This window comes from Schistocerca gregaria, chromosome 2 (assembly GCF_023897955.1).
Source record: "Schistocerca gregaria isolate iqSchGreg1 chromosome 2, iqSchGreg1.2, whole genome shotgun sequence".
Classification (NCBI taxonomy): domain Eukaryota; kingdom Metazoa; phylum Arthropoda; class Insecta; order Orthoptera; family Acrididae; genus Schistocerca; species Schistocerca gregaria.
This window is the reverse complement of record NC_064921.1, coordinates 793,449,689-793,468,911: the sequence shown is the minus strand read 5'-3', so window position 1 is coordinate 793,468,911 and position 19,223 is coordinate 793,449,689. Positions and strand designations below refer to the sequence as shown.

At 41.7% G+C, this 19,223-nt stretch overlaps 1 protein-coding gene and 1 pseudogene across 1 annotated transcript in view; both read right to left on the bottom strand.

Moving 5' to 3' along the window:
• Positions 1–427: 427 nt before the first annotated feature.
• LOC126335982 (protein DEK-like) lies at positions 428–1,066 on the bottom strand (annotated as a pseudogene).
• A 10,579-nt stretch (positions 1,067–11,645) lies between these two features.
• The window catches only part of LOC126335061 (uncharacterized), a 28,439-nt gene continuing 20,861 nt past the window's right edge, over positions 11,646–19,223 (bottom strand). Inside the window, exon 3 of the mRNA XM_049997945.1 lies at positions 11,646–12,445. Coding sequence (XP_049853902.1) covers positions 12,137–12,445 — 309 coding nt within the window. The 3' untranslated portion in view covers positions 11,646–12,136. The remainder of the gene's footprint in view (positions 12,446–19,223) is intronic.

Genomic DNA, 19,223 nt, shown 5'->3' with positions numbered 1-19,223 from the left:
TTTATTTCTTCATCTGTAGGTGGTGCCTTTGTCTTTTTTGAGAGGGGTTCGTCTTCAGATGAACCCGACATCACTCTTAAGAGAGGATTTCTGTTTTTTAGCTGAATATTTCTTCTCTGATTTTTGTTTGGAGTCTTTTTAGCATTGGTCTTCTTGGATGACTTTTTTTAGATTGGCTTCTGCGACCTTCCTTTATTTTGACTTGGATTCTGAATTATCACTGCTAGATTCATCAGGTTCATCTTTCACATCTCCCTTTCCTTTTATTTGTCTGATGCTTTATTTTCTGATTTAGGAAGGTCCTTTTTTCTCAATCCATGTTGTCTTCGTCATCCGTTGAATCTCCCCTTAAGCTATTTCTATGCATTTTAGCCCTGAATATCCCCTTAAGCAATTTCTATGCACTTTAGCCCTCTTTAACGTGGTTTCATTTCTCTGTTTCATTTTCCGATTCTGAATATCTCTTGTTGTTGGCCTTTTGGACTGTAGAGCGCTTTGGTCTGCTGTCAGGAACAGGTGCTCCAGGACCTTTGGGCTCTAACAAAAATGTTAAAATTCTCTGTACAAGTTCATCACACTTTCCTTTTCTCTCAATGTCTAAACTACAACAAATTCTTTTCAAGACACTCACATCCATTTTGCTCAGAATGTGTTTCTTCTTTTCATACTGGTCTGACCATTTGTCAAAGTCAAACCAATAGAATTTCTGTATGTTGTTTCCCACAAGAGTGACCTTCCCAACTCTGTTGAACAGAATTCTGTGAAGCTGCTTTAGAGCATCAGCCTTGAATTTCTTGAAAAATGCACCAATTCTTGGTATTTCACCCAGGGGAGTTCCTTTGCCTTTTGGTATTTCAATTGCCTCCGTTTCTTTAAGCACATTGAATTCTTCTGTAAATCTTTCCGCTTTTTCTCTCTCTCTTGCACCTGATATTTCCACAGTTTGTTACAGCAATGGAACTGTTTCATCCCCCGACTTGCGGTTTTCTCCGTCAAAATCCTCGTCATCCTCACCACCGTCCTCTTCTTCACTTTCTTCTTTGTTGTGCACAGAAATAGACTTCATTTTTTCTTGCTGCCACAACCTTTCAACCTGAATGTTAAGGCTGGTATCACGTACAAGGCACGACAGTACTCTTCAAGCATTGGACTTAACTGAATGAGGAGGTATCTTTCGTGACACAATCCAACCAAATGATGTTTCCTGTAAGGTTGGGCGGTTATCTCTTTTCTGTTGACCAGGCTGCAGTGCATCAAAAAAGATCAATGCTCTAAGCAGAAGAGCAATCTCAACAGGTTTGTTAAATGATGGGTCTGCTAACCTTACATGCTTAGGAAGCTGCCAGGAGATGGTTTCAAGAGATGTTGTTGGTAGTGGCCCTGTTATATGCGGCAGTAATGTACAGACAGCATGTGTGCCATAGTCAGCAACTCTTGAGAAAATGTACACACTGAAAATGTGCGACGATTCTGCCATTTGAACGTCGCTGATGCCACTTATTGGTATCGAATGCCGACTGAGCTTTAGTCCCATCCAATCTGCTAAGCTCCTAGACATAAAGTTCATTAGTGAGGCACTGTCAAGAAGTGCCCTGCATTTGTACAACTTCCCATTTTTGTCGACAATGTTTACATGTGCAGTAGATAATAATACTTCTGCATGTTGTTGGTCTCCTATCACTGTGCAGTACGTCTGCTGCTGTTGCACATCCGTTTCTTGGTTTCTACTGTCACTACTACTGGCTTGTTTCTTGTGCAATAATGTGTTGTAGTGCTTGTTACAAATCCGGCAGTTGCCAGCACAGCATTCCTTCAGCCTATGCTTCATGGCCAGACAGTTGAAACACAGTTTTTGTCTGTTCACAAACTCTATTCTGCTAGCAGTGTTACTCTCTTTGAACTTAGGACACCTACTTAGCTTATGTGTTGAGTTGTAGAACGTACAGTTGGGAGCAGTCGCGAGAAATGGGATGTCAAGAACTGTTCCCTTTTGCCTTAGTATGCTTCGCTGCTAGCTGCTGGGACTGGAGCAGCATTTTGTCTGGATGAATGAGCTATAACGTCTGACAGCTGGTATCTAGAAACGCCACCAGATCTTTCAGACACGGAAACGTGGTGTCAGCTGTTTTACATTCCCACTGTTTCCTCAGAGTCACACTAATATGATCCAACAAAATGTGCGAGCGCAGTATTTCATGCAATGGAATGCCGACCTGCATTATGTCAATCGCGTTCAGATTTCTCATTATCTGATTAATTAACGTCCGTAAGTCCTTAGCAAATTCAACTTTGATGGTAGGCAGATTCATAAGTTCTTTTACTTGTAAATCAACAATTAACTTGAGATTGTTATACCTTTGAATGATCAAATCCCATGCAATCTTAAAGTTACCTTTTGTAACTGGCAAGTTTTCAACCAGCTTACAAGGTTCACCAGACATACATGACAATAAATAATAATATCGTTGGAAATCAGTTAACGCTTCGATGCTAATAATTAATGCCTTAAAAGTATCGAAGAAGTGCATAAATTCTGCTATGTTACCATTGAATTATGCTAATGAAACTGCTGGGAGCTTTATTTCACGTTCACTGCATAAACTTGCAGACTTAGGTGGTAACACAACATTTGACTGGAGCAGTGTTGCTATCCTTGATTCTATATCTAAGCACAAGTCTTCAAACGACTGTCTGTCTGCATCATGAGATTCTTCTACATCGTTAATCTCTAGCTGAGTTTGGATGTTGTTGCATTCATCCTTGCTTGTATTTAGCAGTGACTGCCTTACTCTGATGTTGTTGAGATTGGATCCTTCTTGAAAACTATTAATAAATGTGGAGAGTCTAGTTACTCGTGACTTGATAATTGCTCTTTTCTTAACTAAATTTCGTTTCTCGACAGGATCCATGCTTCAGGAAATTAGCACAAAGGATAATAGATTAAGGAAATAGAGCCAGGCTGCTCACAGGGCAGGACAACTGTACCTGTAGGGTGCTTACTGGTCTGCAGCTGCTGGCGGAGATAGCGACGGACAGCGCTTACTGATGCACTGGTGTTGTGTTGTCGGAACTGCTTTACTGTTTTACGACGTCTGATGGCTTGAGGTGCACTTCACAACACGATTCTCATGGAATTTGTACCGTGGAGAGCTCTAGCACACATGTTTATCATTGCTGATGCTTGAGACACATGCGGAGCGTATGGTAATCTCGAAGAATCACACAAAAAGCCACGATAACTGGATACTTGTAATTCGTGGGATGTGCAAATCAAAACACGTAGCTTTTGTACTGGAAAATGTTCAACTAGTTATATCCGGCCCAGAGGACCAAAATGTAGGCACCTGTAAAACGCGCGGTAAATTCTGTGCTGCCTTGCTCCTTCCACTGTCCAAATGAATGTATATCACTCGTTGCAAAGGAAAGGTGGTAAAAATCAAGTACATACATGATTGGTAAAAGTGAACTGTATTTGTAGACTACATTGAGAAACACAGTTACAGAAGCGTGCGCACTGCTTGGCGGTCATGTCCTGTCTCCCCTTGTCCCAGCCAGTTTGGCCGTGCATTGTGTGGATGGGCGAGCAGAAAAAATCCTTAGCTGCAGCGAGTGTCTGGTTGCTACTGCACCCTTGTGGCACGTTGCACCAATAAGAACAATGACACACTCATATCCTCCTGTCAGAATGTACCACAGCTTAGTGGTACCTACCAGTTCCGGCAATCAGTTTCCATGCTCAGCTCATTCCAATGGCGGTGTTTTTGTTCCCATGCTAACAGCTGTGTCCTGTGATATGTGGTAGCAAAGTACACACATGGGCCAGTGGCTTCTATAATATTTGGTGAGGTGGTGATTCTTAGTGGCATGTTTGCTCACCAGTTCTTGTTACCCAGCATTGAACAGACATGTAAATGTGACACAATGCAAACTGGCAGGTGCCTATGACAACTGATACAACCTCTATCATCAGCATGTGGCCACGGCAGCTGATTCTCAAAGGAAGCTTTTCTTCTCAGTCATTCTAATCACAGTACACCCTTACTTAGATGCACATGGAAAGGCCAGTGCCTAAAGGACCTTGGAGATGGCATCGCCAATGCATTGGGCACCAGCAGCCTGTCTATAATCAAATGTGTTACTATTATGAATATGAAACTTCCTGGCAGATTAAAACTGTGTTCCACATTGGAAAGAAAACATGTAACCTTTCCCCGGCAAACATCTGCCAGGAAGTTTCAAAGCTCTCTCTCTCTAGTTCCATAGCTATCTCTAATTCAGTTGTTCAGGAGTGTATAGTCAAACAGGTATCACATCATCAGATAGTGTGACATTTCCTCTACTGAGCAGTTTCGTTGATTTTAAATACCACATTTATTTAACTCTTTCCATAATTTCAGCATGTGTGTGACAATTCAAAGGAAGAACTATAGTGAAACTGCAGTGCTCATATACATATGGCTCTACTTCCAATGAGAATTGGACTAGGAGGTTTTGACATCAAGGGAACAAGGCATAAGTAGTTATAAGCTGGTAGAGACTTGGAGATATTTGTGAAGAATGAAATATTGGGCTCGAAGTCAGCAAAAAATTGGGAACAGTTGAGTTTGATGGTAGCCTTGCCATCTTTGTGTGTAATACAGGCGTCAAGAAAATTGGCAGAGATCTGAAGGCGGTAATCAACACCTAAGTTATTTGTGTATTTTTTTGCATTGTTTCCACGCCTTGAATCCTTGCTCCTCCCATGTGCGTCAACACAGAAAAGTTTCCTTATCCCAAGCCAGAACCCAGTCTCCCGTACTGTTCCTGCAATGTTGTTTGGCTCATGGAGTCCCCCCAAATGGCCTTATGATCAAATTACCCATCTTTGGCTGCCATCCTTCCTTCCACAATGACCTCCATCTGTTCCTTTTGCCCCACTCCCAAATCCAATCATGCAGGACTTGTTAAAGATCTTCTATTCTTCTCCAGGCCCCTACAACTGGAACAATTTTTCATCACCAAAGCTACCAATCAGACTCAACCAAAGACCAATATTGAACCCTGTCTGATTCAGTTCACTCCTCCATCTAACAGTGATCAACCCCCCACCACCCCCAAATCACACCGTTAACTTTGCAAAATTTCTTAATCTTGAACCTTGCCTCCTCATCATTCCCTAATTCCCTAGACATGCAAACTAATGTTACATTTGCAGAAAGAACCACAATCCATCACCTAAAAACTGCTCCTGACCTTATAATTCTACCTGTTGACAAAGGCTCCACCTCTGTTGTATTGAATCACAAAGATTATCTGGCAGAAGGACTCCACCAGCTATCAGATTCATCCACCTACAAACCCTACCATGATGACCCCATTCCAGAAATCTAGCGGGACCTTCTGTCTCTCCTCAAATCCTTAGGCCCATCCCAGAACCTCTCCCTAGAGACCATCTCTCTCCTCATCCCTACCACTCCCCACACTTTACTTTCTACATGCTTCCTAAAGTCCACACACCCAACCACCCAGGATGCCCCATAGTGGCTGGTTACTGTGCCCCAGAGAGAGAATCTCTGCTCTCATATAGCAACACTTTTAGCCTATTACCCGAAATCTATCCTTCTATATAATAGATACCGACCATTTCCTCCACTGACCCTCCACAGTTCCTGTTCCCTTACCAAACGGTGCCCTGCTCGATACTATTGATGCCACTGCCCTTTACACAAACATCCGTAATACCTATGGCCTTACTGCAATTGAACAATACCTTTCCCAACACCCAATGGATTCCAAACCTAGAACCTCTTCCTAGCCACCATGACCAACTATACCTTTGAAGGCATTACCTACAAACAAATCTGAGGTGTTGCTATGGGCACCCACATGGCACCATCCTATGTCAACCTACTCATGGGCAATCTAGGGGAATCTTTCTTAAACACACTGAATTCCAAACCCCTCACCTGGTTCAGATTAATTGACAACATCTTTGTGATCTGGATCAAGGGTGAGGACACACTATCCACATTTCTCCAGAACCTCAACACCTCCTCCCGCATTTGCTTCACCCGCTCTTACTCAATCCAGCAACCCCCCCCCCCCCCCCCAGATGTTGATTTCCATCTCATCAGTACCTCCATCCATATCAAACCTACCGACATCAGCAATACCTCCACTTCGATGGCTGCTATCCATTCCATGCCAAGAAGGTCCTCCCATACAGTCTAGACACCCAGTGACAAGAAGTCCCTCTTGAAATATACCAAGGGTCTCACTGAGGTCTTTACATACTGTAATTACTAACTCAACCTTGTACAAAAATAAATCTCCAGTGCCTTATCTTTCCCTCACTCACCACCTCCCAAAGCCCCACTGTCCGGCCACAGAGGAGCGTTTTCCTCGTTATTCACTACCATCAAGGATTGGAGCAACTGAATTACATTCTCCGCCAGTGTTCTGACTACCTCTCGTCGTGCCCTAAAATGAGAAATGCCCTACCCACTATCCTCCCCACCTCTCCCGCAGGAGTAGTCCGCCACCCACCAAAACTACAAAATATCCTCATCCATCCTACACAACTCCTGCTCCCAACCCCTTGCCTCATGGTTCATATCCCCATCATAGACCTGTCCCATACATCTTCCCATCACCACCTCCTCCAGTCCGGTCCAACCATCACCTCTCCCATCAAAAGCAGGGCTACATGTGAAACCAGTCATGTGTTTTACAAGCTAAGCTGCAACCACTGCGCTGCTATTTATGTGAGCACAACAACCAACAAGCTGTCTGGCCATATGAATGGCCAACAAACTATGGCCTAGAGCTAATTGAACTACCCTGCCCTGTTGCTGAGGATGCCACCCACCATGGTGTTCTTAATTTCAATGAATGCTTCACAGCCTGTGCCATTTGGATCCTTCCTACCAACACCAGTTATTCTGAACTGCACAGGTGGAAACTCTCCCTGCAATACATCCTACGTTCCCATAAGACTCCCAGTTCCAACATTTGTTACTCATTCACCTTACCCACCTAGCCCCTTCCCTGTTCTCATTCTAGCACTACACAGCCCTGTACCCCACCAATACACCCAATCTTTTTACTTCTATCCTTTTCTGCTACCCGTCTCTCTTCCACCCTTCATCTAACCTACCGACTGCACCTACTGCCTTACCCTCTCTCCACATCACCCCAAAACACTCCCAGTATCAGCACTTTACCGTCCCCTACCACTATGCAGCTATCCCTCCCCCTCCCCGCCCCAGCCTCCTTGTTACACCCCACTTGGTTGCCTCTCCCATCATGTGCTGTTGCTGATAGTCTGGCTTCAGTTACCACAGACTGTAGTGTGTGTGTGTGTGTGTGTGTGTGTGTGTGTGTGTGTGTGTGTGTTCAACAAAAGCATTGTTTCTAGAATGAAATTTTCACTCTACAGCAAAGTGTGCACTGATATGAAACTTCCTGGCAGATTAGAACCATGTGCCGGACCGAGACTCAAACTCAGTCTCAGTCCGGCACACAGTTTTAATCTGCCAGGAAATTTCAAAAGTGTTGTTGGCCAAAAACTCATTTTGTGACAGTATTTTGTTTTGCCTATTTGTGATGCAGAATCTCCACTATATGGTGAGTAGGAACTATCCTTTTCATAATATTGTTACATTCCATTCAGAATTTTCCATTGTGATTGCACCTTATTTATGTTCATATAGCTACCCACCGTTGCTTCTAGTATTTTTACCATTTGCACTTAATTCCGCTTCCTGGGAATGCTTGTCTTTTTTACTCCTTTGTTGGATTTTGGATGTGACATGCCTCTGTCACATTTTCTTTGATCAGTGGTTGACACTCAGCAGTAAAAGGGAACTATGTTGCATCTATGTGCAAACTGGTTAACTATGTGAATGCACTGACAAAAAAGGCGACAAGCCATTTTTACAGTTAACAGGAGACAAGAACATTAATACCATCATCAGTAAAGTCAATTAGTAGTGGTCTGTATGTTGTTCCAAGAACACAAAAATATTTCTTCTTTTTATGACAGTCAAGTATTTTAATTTGTCTGATAAGACGAAAATTTACACTGACATATTACATACAAAAAATAACAACTATTTTGTAACTTATTACTGACTACTTCAACATCTCATATGAAATGCCAACACTCACAATTAAAAAATATAATTGCTAGAATTATTATTATTCTTAGAGTTATGGTTATGGCTATTAAGGTTATGGCTTTTTAACTCTTTTCAAAATATTAACTTCCTGTTGTTGCACTTGATGAACTTTTGCCTATTTGTTACTTTTTTGGTATATTTTTATTGTGCCATGTAAAAACCTCCCACTACCAATATAATTTCATTTATGTGGTACACAACAATAGCACAACACATTTGTTTGGAGCAGTGCTTCCTTAGTTATCATTTCTGACAGCATTTCTTTGCTTTTCTGGTTTACATCTGCCAATTAAAATCAGCAGTAAAGTTGCTTGGAAAGATATGGATGAGAAATTTGACAACAGCTACAAAATGCCCATCCCAACATACCAGAAGCGATATAGGACATGAATGAGATTCTGTGCAAATCACCTTTGAAAAGAGATACTGTTGGTAGATTTCTGGCTTGTAAGACAACCTCAAGGAGTGAGCCGACCATGTAAAGAAGACATCACATCACAAGAATTAGTGGAACTCTGGGAAAAGCTGAGCTTCCCTTTTATTTCAATAAAGAAAATTTATACAAAGGTTCACAAATTCACAAAAGTGTTAAAAATTATAGAAAGTGGAGGAATGAAGTGTTTGAAAAAATCTTACTCATATTTTTGATATTACAAAAATTGAGTGGAAACTGGCTTTGCAGTGAAAACAGAGAACTTTACAGAAAACAAATTGAAACAGGAGGCCTAGTAGGATACACTACTGACAAAGTCGCTACGACAATCCATCCTTCAAAATGCTAAAGAAATTCTTCAGATCAGTCAACATGAGAACTATAGGAGTTCAATAATAATAGTAGTGAAGCAGACAAGGGTAGTGGCAGCAGAACTGATAGTGACATTATGAAAACTCTCCTACTATGAAATGAAAGTAACAACCTACAAAATCTGCAGCCAAGTTTGTGTCAGAAGCAACCCTGTCAACAAGAAAAGCATCAAAAGTTCTTCAAAACCTGGCTGAAAATGAAGTAGATGAACTTACACCTTTGCAATCCGGGCTTTGGTGTCAAATGATCCACAATGCAGAAAAAGTCAAGAACTGCCTCAGAGAACTTACGGGTGAAGAGGAATTCCCCTTACATTTTGATGGGAAGAGAATTAACAACAGGGAATACCAGATGGTCTGTCTGAGGAATTCTGCAAGAGCTCTGCATTTCAGATCAGCTGATGATATCTTTATCAGGTTGCAGGCTCTCTTGAATGATAACAATGCATGGAGGATTATCAAAACGATTGTTTCAGATGCCACAGCAGTCAAAAGGGGCAAAAAAGTGATGTAGTTACTAGAATCCACAATCAGTTTGGACTAAAACATTTAGAAGAGCCTCAGTTTACAGGTTGTCGACATCATAGTCCCGATCTGGTTCTGTGGCACTTGAGTGGAAACTGGCTTTGCAGTGAAGACAGAGAACTTTACAGAAAACAAACTGAAACAGGAGGCCTAGTGGGATATACTACTGACATCATAGTCCTTGTTGTCCACAAAATCTAGTTCACCACCGTCAAGTAACTATTCAATGAAGACGTTTTGGCAGGATATGAAGACTTACAAAAATGCTATTCTGGTTCAGAAAAGGCACCAACACATGAAAGCCTAGAATGGAGATATGACATCAGATTTCTTTTTCAGCTCTGTGAAGTATTTACCTATCATGAGGAGAAAAATAGGCCTCTGATCAAATGACAGAAGCTACCTGAAGCTACCTCCCCTTCATTGTGCCAAGTGGAATTGAAGGGCAATATTTACACTAGTTGCTTAGTTTTATCCTTCTGAAAAGGAGAGATCAGCTCAAAGTTACTTGTGACTTCACTGTAACTGCATGGGAAATGGAATAGTTTTCAAATCAGCACTATTTAGAGGACACATACAGTGAACTTCATGCTGCTGGATCCAAACTGAAGTGCTCTAAGGCTCATAAACCTTTTTCCATTCACTGGAAAAATTAATGATCCGTGCCTGATGTGATTAATGATCCGTGCCTGATGTGCTTCACTCAAATATGGTGACCGAGTGAGCTGTAAAGCTAATGGAAAAGCTTCACACCACAGCAGAAGTGACAAATACCTTAGCAACAAGTTCATATACAGTAATTCATAAATTTCAAACTTTCTGGTAATTTATTGTATACCATACTCCACTTACAAATGGAAATTGTTTAAATTTGTTTTAGATACTCCCATGTAATGCTATGTTTTGTTTAGTGTAGGATGGTTTTTTTTCACAATTTAACAAAATGGATGACATTTTTGAGAGTTTTAGGCAGAAATTCATTATGTGCAATCATAGAATTTTAAATTTAAAAGTCATAGCTCTAATGTTTTTGCTACATCCTCACTGTTCACAAACTGCCATGATTGCCTAGAAGTGATGGAAAATATCCACTGGGCCGTGAAAGTTAACTTCAAGGGCACTCTAGGTGTGTCACTGTTCACTGGGCTCCTCACTGTTATGATGTCTCTCAAATTAGGCACCTTACATAGTGAGTAATGTTCGTTGTGTACTTCAGTAATAGATTACAAGTGTAAAGTGTGAACTGAGAGAGGATTTTAGAAAGACTTTAATAATTGCCTCAAAAACAGCTGTTGATAGAGCATGTACACGTTCAGCATTCAAAGATTGCAGCCCATAATGCTACAAATCCGTATGACTGCAGTTAGACGATGCAGAGAACATGGTTACTTTTTTCTGCAGACCATCAAGACAGACCATCAAGATACACCACCCACTTGAGAGCCATGTGAACTGCTCTTGCATAAACTGTCATGGATAGAAGCAAGACTGCAGCACAAGCACACTCCAACATTCATGCAACAAATGCATTCATGAAAGAAACAGGTACTGTATATAAGAAAACTGTAATCGTGCAGTGGATAAATGTATGTTTTGTTTGAGAAATGTCAACAAATTACAGTTCCATATGCCAAAAAAAAAATTCACTGTACATTCAACAAAGGTGGGTAACTGAAAATACTTTCAACTTTGTTAAAAAAATAATCTTTAAAAATTATTTTAGCTGCAATATATGGAATTAAATAAAGAAATTTTCCACAAACAGATTACAGCTTATGGATAATCAGGAAACATGCTCATATATAAGCATATTCCCTAACGTTTACATGCTATATGATCACCCATTATCTGTTTAATCACACTCCAGACATATATGTAGCCTCATTTTTCTGGCTTCTAAGACAGGAGTGAAGTATTTCCATTACTTTTTCCAATTAACCACCCACTTCTTCAATTTTATACAATACAGTGCCCATCAGTGTTCCTCTGTGCTTGTGTAATTCAGTTCATTCACTATCAGGCCCTGGACACCAATGAGACAAGTGAAGCAATTTTTACCAACAAATTCCTCATATTTCACTTAGTGTGGTACTTTGCATTGGGATAATACAATTAAGAACACATGGATATATAGACATTGATAAAAAATGAGCCATCTGGGTGCTGCATGTGTTTCACACAAAAAATATGACTAGACTTTATTTGAAAATGACATTGTGCTCTCCGTATTTTACATCAAGGGCTAACATTGGTTTGGACAAAGACACGACATTAACAATAGACTTTTCAAAAACTAGTGCACAAACATACGTTAATACATATATTATACATTGTGAATGACACAACATCTCATTTCTTCATACCATTTGGCAGTATTAAACAAGTTAGAGGGATAATGAATACACCAACATTTTCTAAGGGTCTTCTAAATATTTCTGTATTTTTGTGAGATTCATAGTTAAAACTTTGCTCTATGTTATAATTTAATAAAAATGCATAAGGTCAAATTTGTCAGTGGGTGCTTAAATGTATTGTCCAGTATGAGACAGAAGCTGAAAAAATTGTTACTTACATATTCACGTGAAAACTATTTAAGAACTACAAAATTTGTTCCTGCTGCAGCAACATCTAGTTTGTGAACACTAGCATTAATAAAGTGGGATTCCACCTCTCTGTAACCGTTCCATGTACAGAGCAAACAAAAGTTTATTGTTTTCATAATAGTACGGATTATCAGTAGCGGTGAGAGATGGTGCATACTGGCTGAGTACGTGCTCAGACATCCATGGGTATTCCTGGCTTGTGGCACAATTGTTTTCTATGAAGTTGCCATCAACACTGTGAAAATTAGTGCCACTATTCTTGTCTGTGGAACATGTGGGACCCAGTGAATGTGATGACTGCAGCCGTTCATCTTTCATACTTTGCAAACCATTCCACTCTTCCACTGTTCCATCCTGAAATGTAAATATACAGTTAACAAGCACCACACAAAAGTGATGGTAACAGATAAAGGGGAAAAAAAGTTATGTATAGACATTTATTTTCATGACAAGCTCACAAGGCCAAATACTAGTCACAATGACACAATGGCAGAAAGGAACTGTCATATTTGGACATGTCCACAACCATAGTGTGAATGAAGAGCTGCTTGAATTGCTAAGAGTATCAATGTGGACTGGTCTAAGTGGCTACATGGGTTGGTGAAGCACTTGCGGCAAATAATCTACACTCCTGGAAATGGAAAAAAGAACACATTGACACCGGTGTGTCAGATCCACCATACTTGCTCCGGACACTGCGAGAGGGCTGTACAAGCAATGATCACACGCACAGCACAGCGGACACAGCAGGAACCGCGGTGTTGGCCGTCGAATGGCGCTAGCTGCGCAGCATTTGTGCACCGCCGCCGTCAGTGTCAGCCAGTTTGCCGTGGCATACGGAGCTCCATCGCAGTCTTTAACACTGGTAGCATGCCGCGACAGCGTGGAAGTGAACCGTATGTGCAGTTGACGGACTTTGAGCGAGGGTGTATAGTGGGCATGCGGGAGGCCGGATGGACGTACCGCCGAATTGCTCAACACGTGGGGCGTGAGGTCTCCACAGTACATCGATGTTGTCGCCAGTGGTCGGCGGAAGGTGCACGTGCCCGTCAACCTGGGACCGGACCGCAGCGACGCACGGATGCACGCCAAGACCGTAGGATCCTACACAGTGCCGTAGGGGACCGCTTCGCCACTTCCCAGCAAATTAGGGACACTGTTGCTCCTGGGGTATCGGCGAGGACCATTCGCAACCATCTCCATGAAGCTGGGCTACGGTCCCGCACACCGTTAGGCCGTCTTCCGCTCACGCCCCAACATCGTGCAGCCCGCCTCCAGTGGTGTCGCGACAGGCCTGAATGGAGGGACATGTCGTCTTCAGCGATGAGAGTCGCTTCTGCCTTGGTGCCAATGATTGTCGTATGCTTGTTTGGTGCCGTGCAGGTGAGCGCCACAATCAGGACTGCATACGACCGAGGCACAAAGGGCCAACACCCGGCATCATGGTGTGGGGAGTGATCTCCTACACTGGCCATACACCTCTGGTGCTCGTCGAGGGAACACTGAATAGTGCACGGTACATCCAAACCGTCATCGAACCCATCGTTCTACCATTCCTAGACCGGCAAGGGAACTTGCTGTTCCAACAGGACAATGCACGTCCGCATGTATCCCGTGCCACCCAACGTGCTCTAGAAGGTGTAAGTCAACTACCCTGGCCAGCAAGATCTCCGGATCTGTCCCCCATTGAGCATGTTTGGGACTGGATGAAGCGTCGTCTCACGCGGTCTGCACGTCCAGCACGAACGCTGGTCCAACTGAAGCGCCAGGTGGAAATGGCATGGCAAGCCGTTCCACAGGACTACATCCAGCATCTCTACGATGGTCTCCATGGGAGAATAGCAGCCTGCATTGCTGCGAAAGGTGGATGTACACTGTACTAGTGCCGACATTGTGTATGCTCTGTTGCCTGTGTCTATGTGCCTGTGGTTCTGTCAGTGTGATCATGTGATGTATCTGACCCCAGGAATGTACCCATAAAGTTTCCCCTTCCTGGGACAATGAATTCACGGTGTTCTTATTTCAATTTCCAGGAGTGTATACCACTATACAGGATTAGTAAGCAGAAACGGTAGATGCTTTGAGAAGTAATAGTATTTGAGATTCTGAACAAGACACTCCAAATGGACATATGACCTATTCCGAATGGTTTCCTAGATAGGACACGTTCAATGTATGTTGTTATTTATATTCTGTATTAATCAGTACATTGTCATTGTTCACAAAATACCACAGTTGTGAAAAGGTATTTGAGAGGAACAATGTGGTACAGGGAACTTGTGGTCTATAATGTCAGGAAACTACTTTGAATTGGCCTACAAAAATTATCTGCGCTACAGTGCATGCGTGCCGAGTGAGATTTTCAGCATTCCCTTTGTGCAAACTACTCATCCTGGAGAAGAAAATGAATAGGACCTTTTTTGCAGGAAATCTAGTATGGTTTCACTTTGTACTGAGAGATGTTTTCACTAGAGGCTGTAGTTTTCGAGTCATTCAAGAAAAATGTACAAAACTAACATTGAACGTTTTCTATCTTGGAAACCACTGAGATAAGGCATACATCCATATGAAGTTTTTTGTTCAGAAACACCGATACTATCACCCTTCCCTTCACAGCACGTACCTTTCCTCTTGACTCTTCCTGTATGAAGACAAGAAGCTGTTTGTCATTTTACAAAAAAATCTTGATTTTTACACAATATGCTGATAAACAACCAGGCATATGTAGGCTATATTCGCTTTTAAACAATGAACACGTGTTCTGTTAAAACCAACTGCAAGAGAGAGAATGTTGTGCTGTGCTGTGAAAATGTGTGGTTTAGTTTTCTTTCTAGCAGTGAGTTTTACCTACTATAGTAGGGCATTTAAACCACTAGACAAATTGTTTCTCCCATATACATACCTTCTACTTGTATATAATTGTACACAAAAATTGTATACACACCAATGCACTCTTTTGTTTTCTTCCTCGCAGTCGATTTTAAGAGAAAAATGAAAGTTGTATTCATGGTTTATCGGTTTACGATTGGAAGACTATTTAGGAATCTGAATTGTTCTTAACTCTGTAATCCTACCTGCTCACAGATGAAAACTACACGAGACATGGTCATTGGAGCTACCAGCCTCACAGGTTCCTTTCATACCTCATATACAAACAATTCAAACTCATTTACCCACTCATTTTAAGTGACTTCATTCGCCAATCAAGGTTTTGTTTGCAATAACAATAAACAAGGCTCAAGGTCGCAGGGGGGAAGGGGCAAGAGAAGATGGACAGAGAAGGGAGGAGGATATGGACACAGAGAGGATGAAGGAGGAGGTGGGCAGAGAGAGAGAGAGAGAGAGAGAGAGAGAGAGAGAGAGAGAGAGAGAGAGAGAGACGAGGACAACAAAGTGGACAGAGAGAGAGAGAGAGCAGGAGGAGGAGATTAGGGTGTACATACAGGGGCAGACAAAATAAGGTGGTGAACAGTGGTAGTAATTGGAAGGTTGTGTTTGACGGCCAACAATGCAGGTAAGCCACGTGTCACTCTGGACTGTGTGTGTTCAGTATGGATTAAGCATCAGTGCAGTTGTTTACAAGTAGTGCACACTTCGTATTTTCATTCAGAGGCCAAGACTGACATGTAATGAAAGACCTAACAGAGTTCCAAAGAGGGCAGATTGTGGGGGCCTGATTAGCTGGAGCATCAACCCAAGACAGCCAACTGTTTCAACAGTTATGAAAGCCTACACAAAACATGAAAAGACATCATCATGTAAACATAATTGTGAGCACAAAGCAAAAGTAAATAACAGAATCGTCGTACGCTAACACGAATTGTGTCAAAACAACACAAAATCATGGCAGCCAAAGTGATGCAGAGCTCATCAGCCATCTTTGAGACCCCATATCTATCAACACTCTGCGCCTAGAACTCCATAAAGTGAATATTCATGGACAAGCTACTATATCAAAACCATTAGTGACAACAAACAACACAAAGGAGCATAACACATGGTGTTATGCTTCCTGAATGGCTGATTAGTGGGAACATGTCACATGGTCCGAAGAGTCAACATTTTCATTATTTCCAACATCAGGCCACATTTACACCTGGACAATGCCCCAAAAGAAGCCAACAATCCTGAATGCTTGATTCCAACGGTTAAGCATGGAGGTGGATGTGATGGTGTGGGCAGGCATATCATGGTATTCTGCTGGTCCTATCATTACTCTCAAAGGCTGTGTTACAGAAAAGAATTGTGTGAACATTTTAGGTGATCAGGTGCACCCCACGATTCAAATGTTGTTCCCAACAATGATGTCATATTTCAGGACAATAATGCACCTATTCACACAGCCAGGACAATACAATTGTGGTATGAGGGGCATGCAACTGAACTGTACAGTCTTCCCTAGCCAGTGCAGCCCCTGGAGTTGGACATTATCGAACCCTTGTGGGCAGTATTGGAGCACAGACTCCAGAGCAGATTTCCACCTCTCTCGTGACTACAGGAGTTAGAATAAGTTCTGATCGAAGAGTGACATAACATTCCACTGGGGACTATACAATCATTACATGCCAGTATTCCAAGAAGAATTGCAGCTGTATTATGGGCAAATGGGGGTCCGACCCGTTATTAATAAACTATTCCCAAGTAAGTACAGGTGTACACATTATTTTTCCTATCCCATGTACAATTCCAATACATATTCAGCAATTATAAATCACTGTGGACTTTGCTAGTGCAGTATAAGATGAGTGACCATAAGAAGATCCTAACCTACAGAGATCTGAGATAAATGTCACACCTTACCAATGACAATCAGTTTCACACCAGACAGGAATTCCTGCCATCAGTGAATGGAGGTCATCTCAAGCAGTTTCTGAGCAAATACGGCAAAGAGGAACTGTGTGTGACTGACATTTGGAGTCTGGTACCTCACAAGGAGCCATTACTCACAGCACCAGATAAAGATGCACATCTTCAATAGGCCAATCAAACAGAAACTGCACAGCACCTGTCTGGAAGCGCACACTGTGGTGCAAAAAATCACTCTCTAGCCTCTTTTAAAATGATGGAAAGCACCAAGTGGTCCGATGGCCCAATGTCATCGTTTACAACATACCACAACCGTGAAAAAGAATTCGAGAGAAACAATGTGGTACAGGGAACTTGTGGTCTATCAAGTCAGTAAACTACCTTGAATTGGCCTGCAAAAATTAACTGTGCTACAGTGCATGCACACCGAGCGAGATAGGTGTAGTTCCAGCCAGAGGTGCATCTATGACATTTTGGTGGTGACATCATGACTGCGGCCCACCTGTACAGGTTCTCTGTGAACACAAACCAAGATGTTTATTCCAATACTCTTGGTGGCCATGTACTATCCTCTCTTTTACATTTTCATCATGACCACTTAAGTAATCTCATCTTCTAAGATGACAACAGCCAATTCATAGTGTTACACACACATGTTCCTAGCTCGATGAACACTTACGCACAGACTGCTCCTCCACTTGCCCACTAAATCACCCGATATAAATTACGCAGAAAATGTCTGGGACTATTTGGAACAGCAGATGGAACATAGCACTCAACATCATCATTTTTGATCAATGAGTGGCTTCAGCTCAATATGGCATACAACTTCATCAAATTGTGACTACTATCAAGGCCAGAGATGGTGTTAAATGGTATATATGGCTGAAGTTTAAAGGAATAGTTGACCACGCACTGGATAGATTTGTACCAGTAGAATAGTTGATAGTGGATGGGAACATCATAGTATAGTCACTGTAAGACAATTATAAAGAAGCAGAGATTACGGCATAAAAGAAAGTGTAGGACTATAGATAGATAGATAGATAGATAGATAGATAGATAGATAGACAGATAGATAGACACTAAATGAAATATGTTTGGCTGTCAAGAGAATGCATGATTACTGTAGCAGAATACTGTCAAATGATATTTCACAAAACCCAAAGAAATTCTGGTCATATGTAAAGGCTGTTACAGGCACCAAAGTTAGCGTCCAGTCCCTAGAGAATGAGTCAGGAACCGAAATTGAGGGTAGTAAAGCAAAAGCAGTGTTCAAATGTTCCTTTACAAAGGAAAACCCCAACAAATGCCCTAATTTACTCCTTAAACCACTGAAAAGATGAGTGAAATAAACATTAGTGTCAGTGGTGTTGGCAAACAGGTGAAATAAAAAAGCCGAAGAAAGCTCCTTGGCCCAATGGAGTCCCTATCACAGTCTATACTAAATTTGTGGCTGAGAGAGCCCCTCTTATAACTATAATCTATCATAGATCTCTTGAACAGAAAACCACGTCCTGTTCTTGGAAAAAAGCACAGGTCACACCCACTTGTAACATGGGTAGGAAAAGTGATCCGCAAAACTACTATCCAATATCCTCGACATCAATTCATTGTAGAATTTTATAACATATTTTGAGCTCAAACATAATGAGGTATCTTGAACAGAATGGCCAAAAACATCAATCATGTGAAACCCAACTAACACTTATCTCACATGACGTACTGAAAGCTTCGGATGAAGGCAGTCAGGTAACTGCGGTATTTCTTAATTTCCGCAAAGCATTTGACTCAGTACCACACCCATGCATATTGTCAAAAGTACGACCCTATGGATATGATCTATCAAGTGAAATTTGTGAACAGATTGGGGACTTTTAGGTAGGAAGAACATGGCATGTTTTTATCTTAGATGGAGAGTCATCGTCAAATGTAGAAGTAACTTTGGATGTGCGCCAGGAGGTGTGTTGGGATCCTTGGTGTTCATGTCATATATTAACGACCTTACAGACAATATTAATAGTAATCTTAGAGTTTCTAGAGATGATGCAGTTATCTATAATGAAGTACTGTCTGAAAGAAGCTGCATAAATATTCTGCCAGGTCTTGAAAAGGTTTCAAATTGGCACAAAGGCTGGCAACACTTTAAATCTTCAAAAATATAAAACTGTGCACATCACAAACCAAAAAAATATCAACGAGTCACTGTTGGAATCAGCCAACTCATACAAATACGTGGGTGTAACCCTTTCTAGGGATATGAAATGGAATGATCACAAAGGCTCAGTCACAGGTAAGACAGATGGCAGTCGTCGGTTTCTTGATA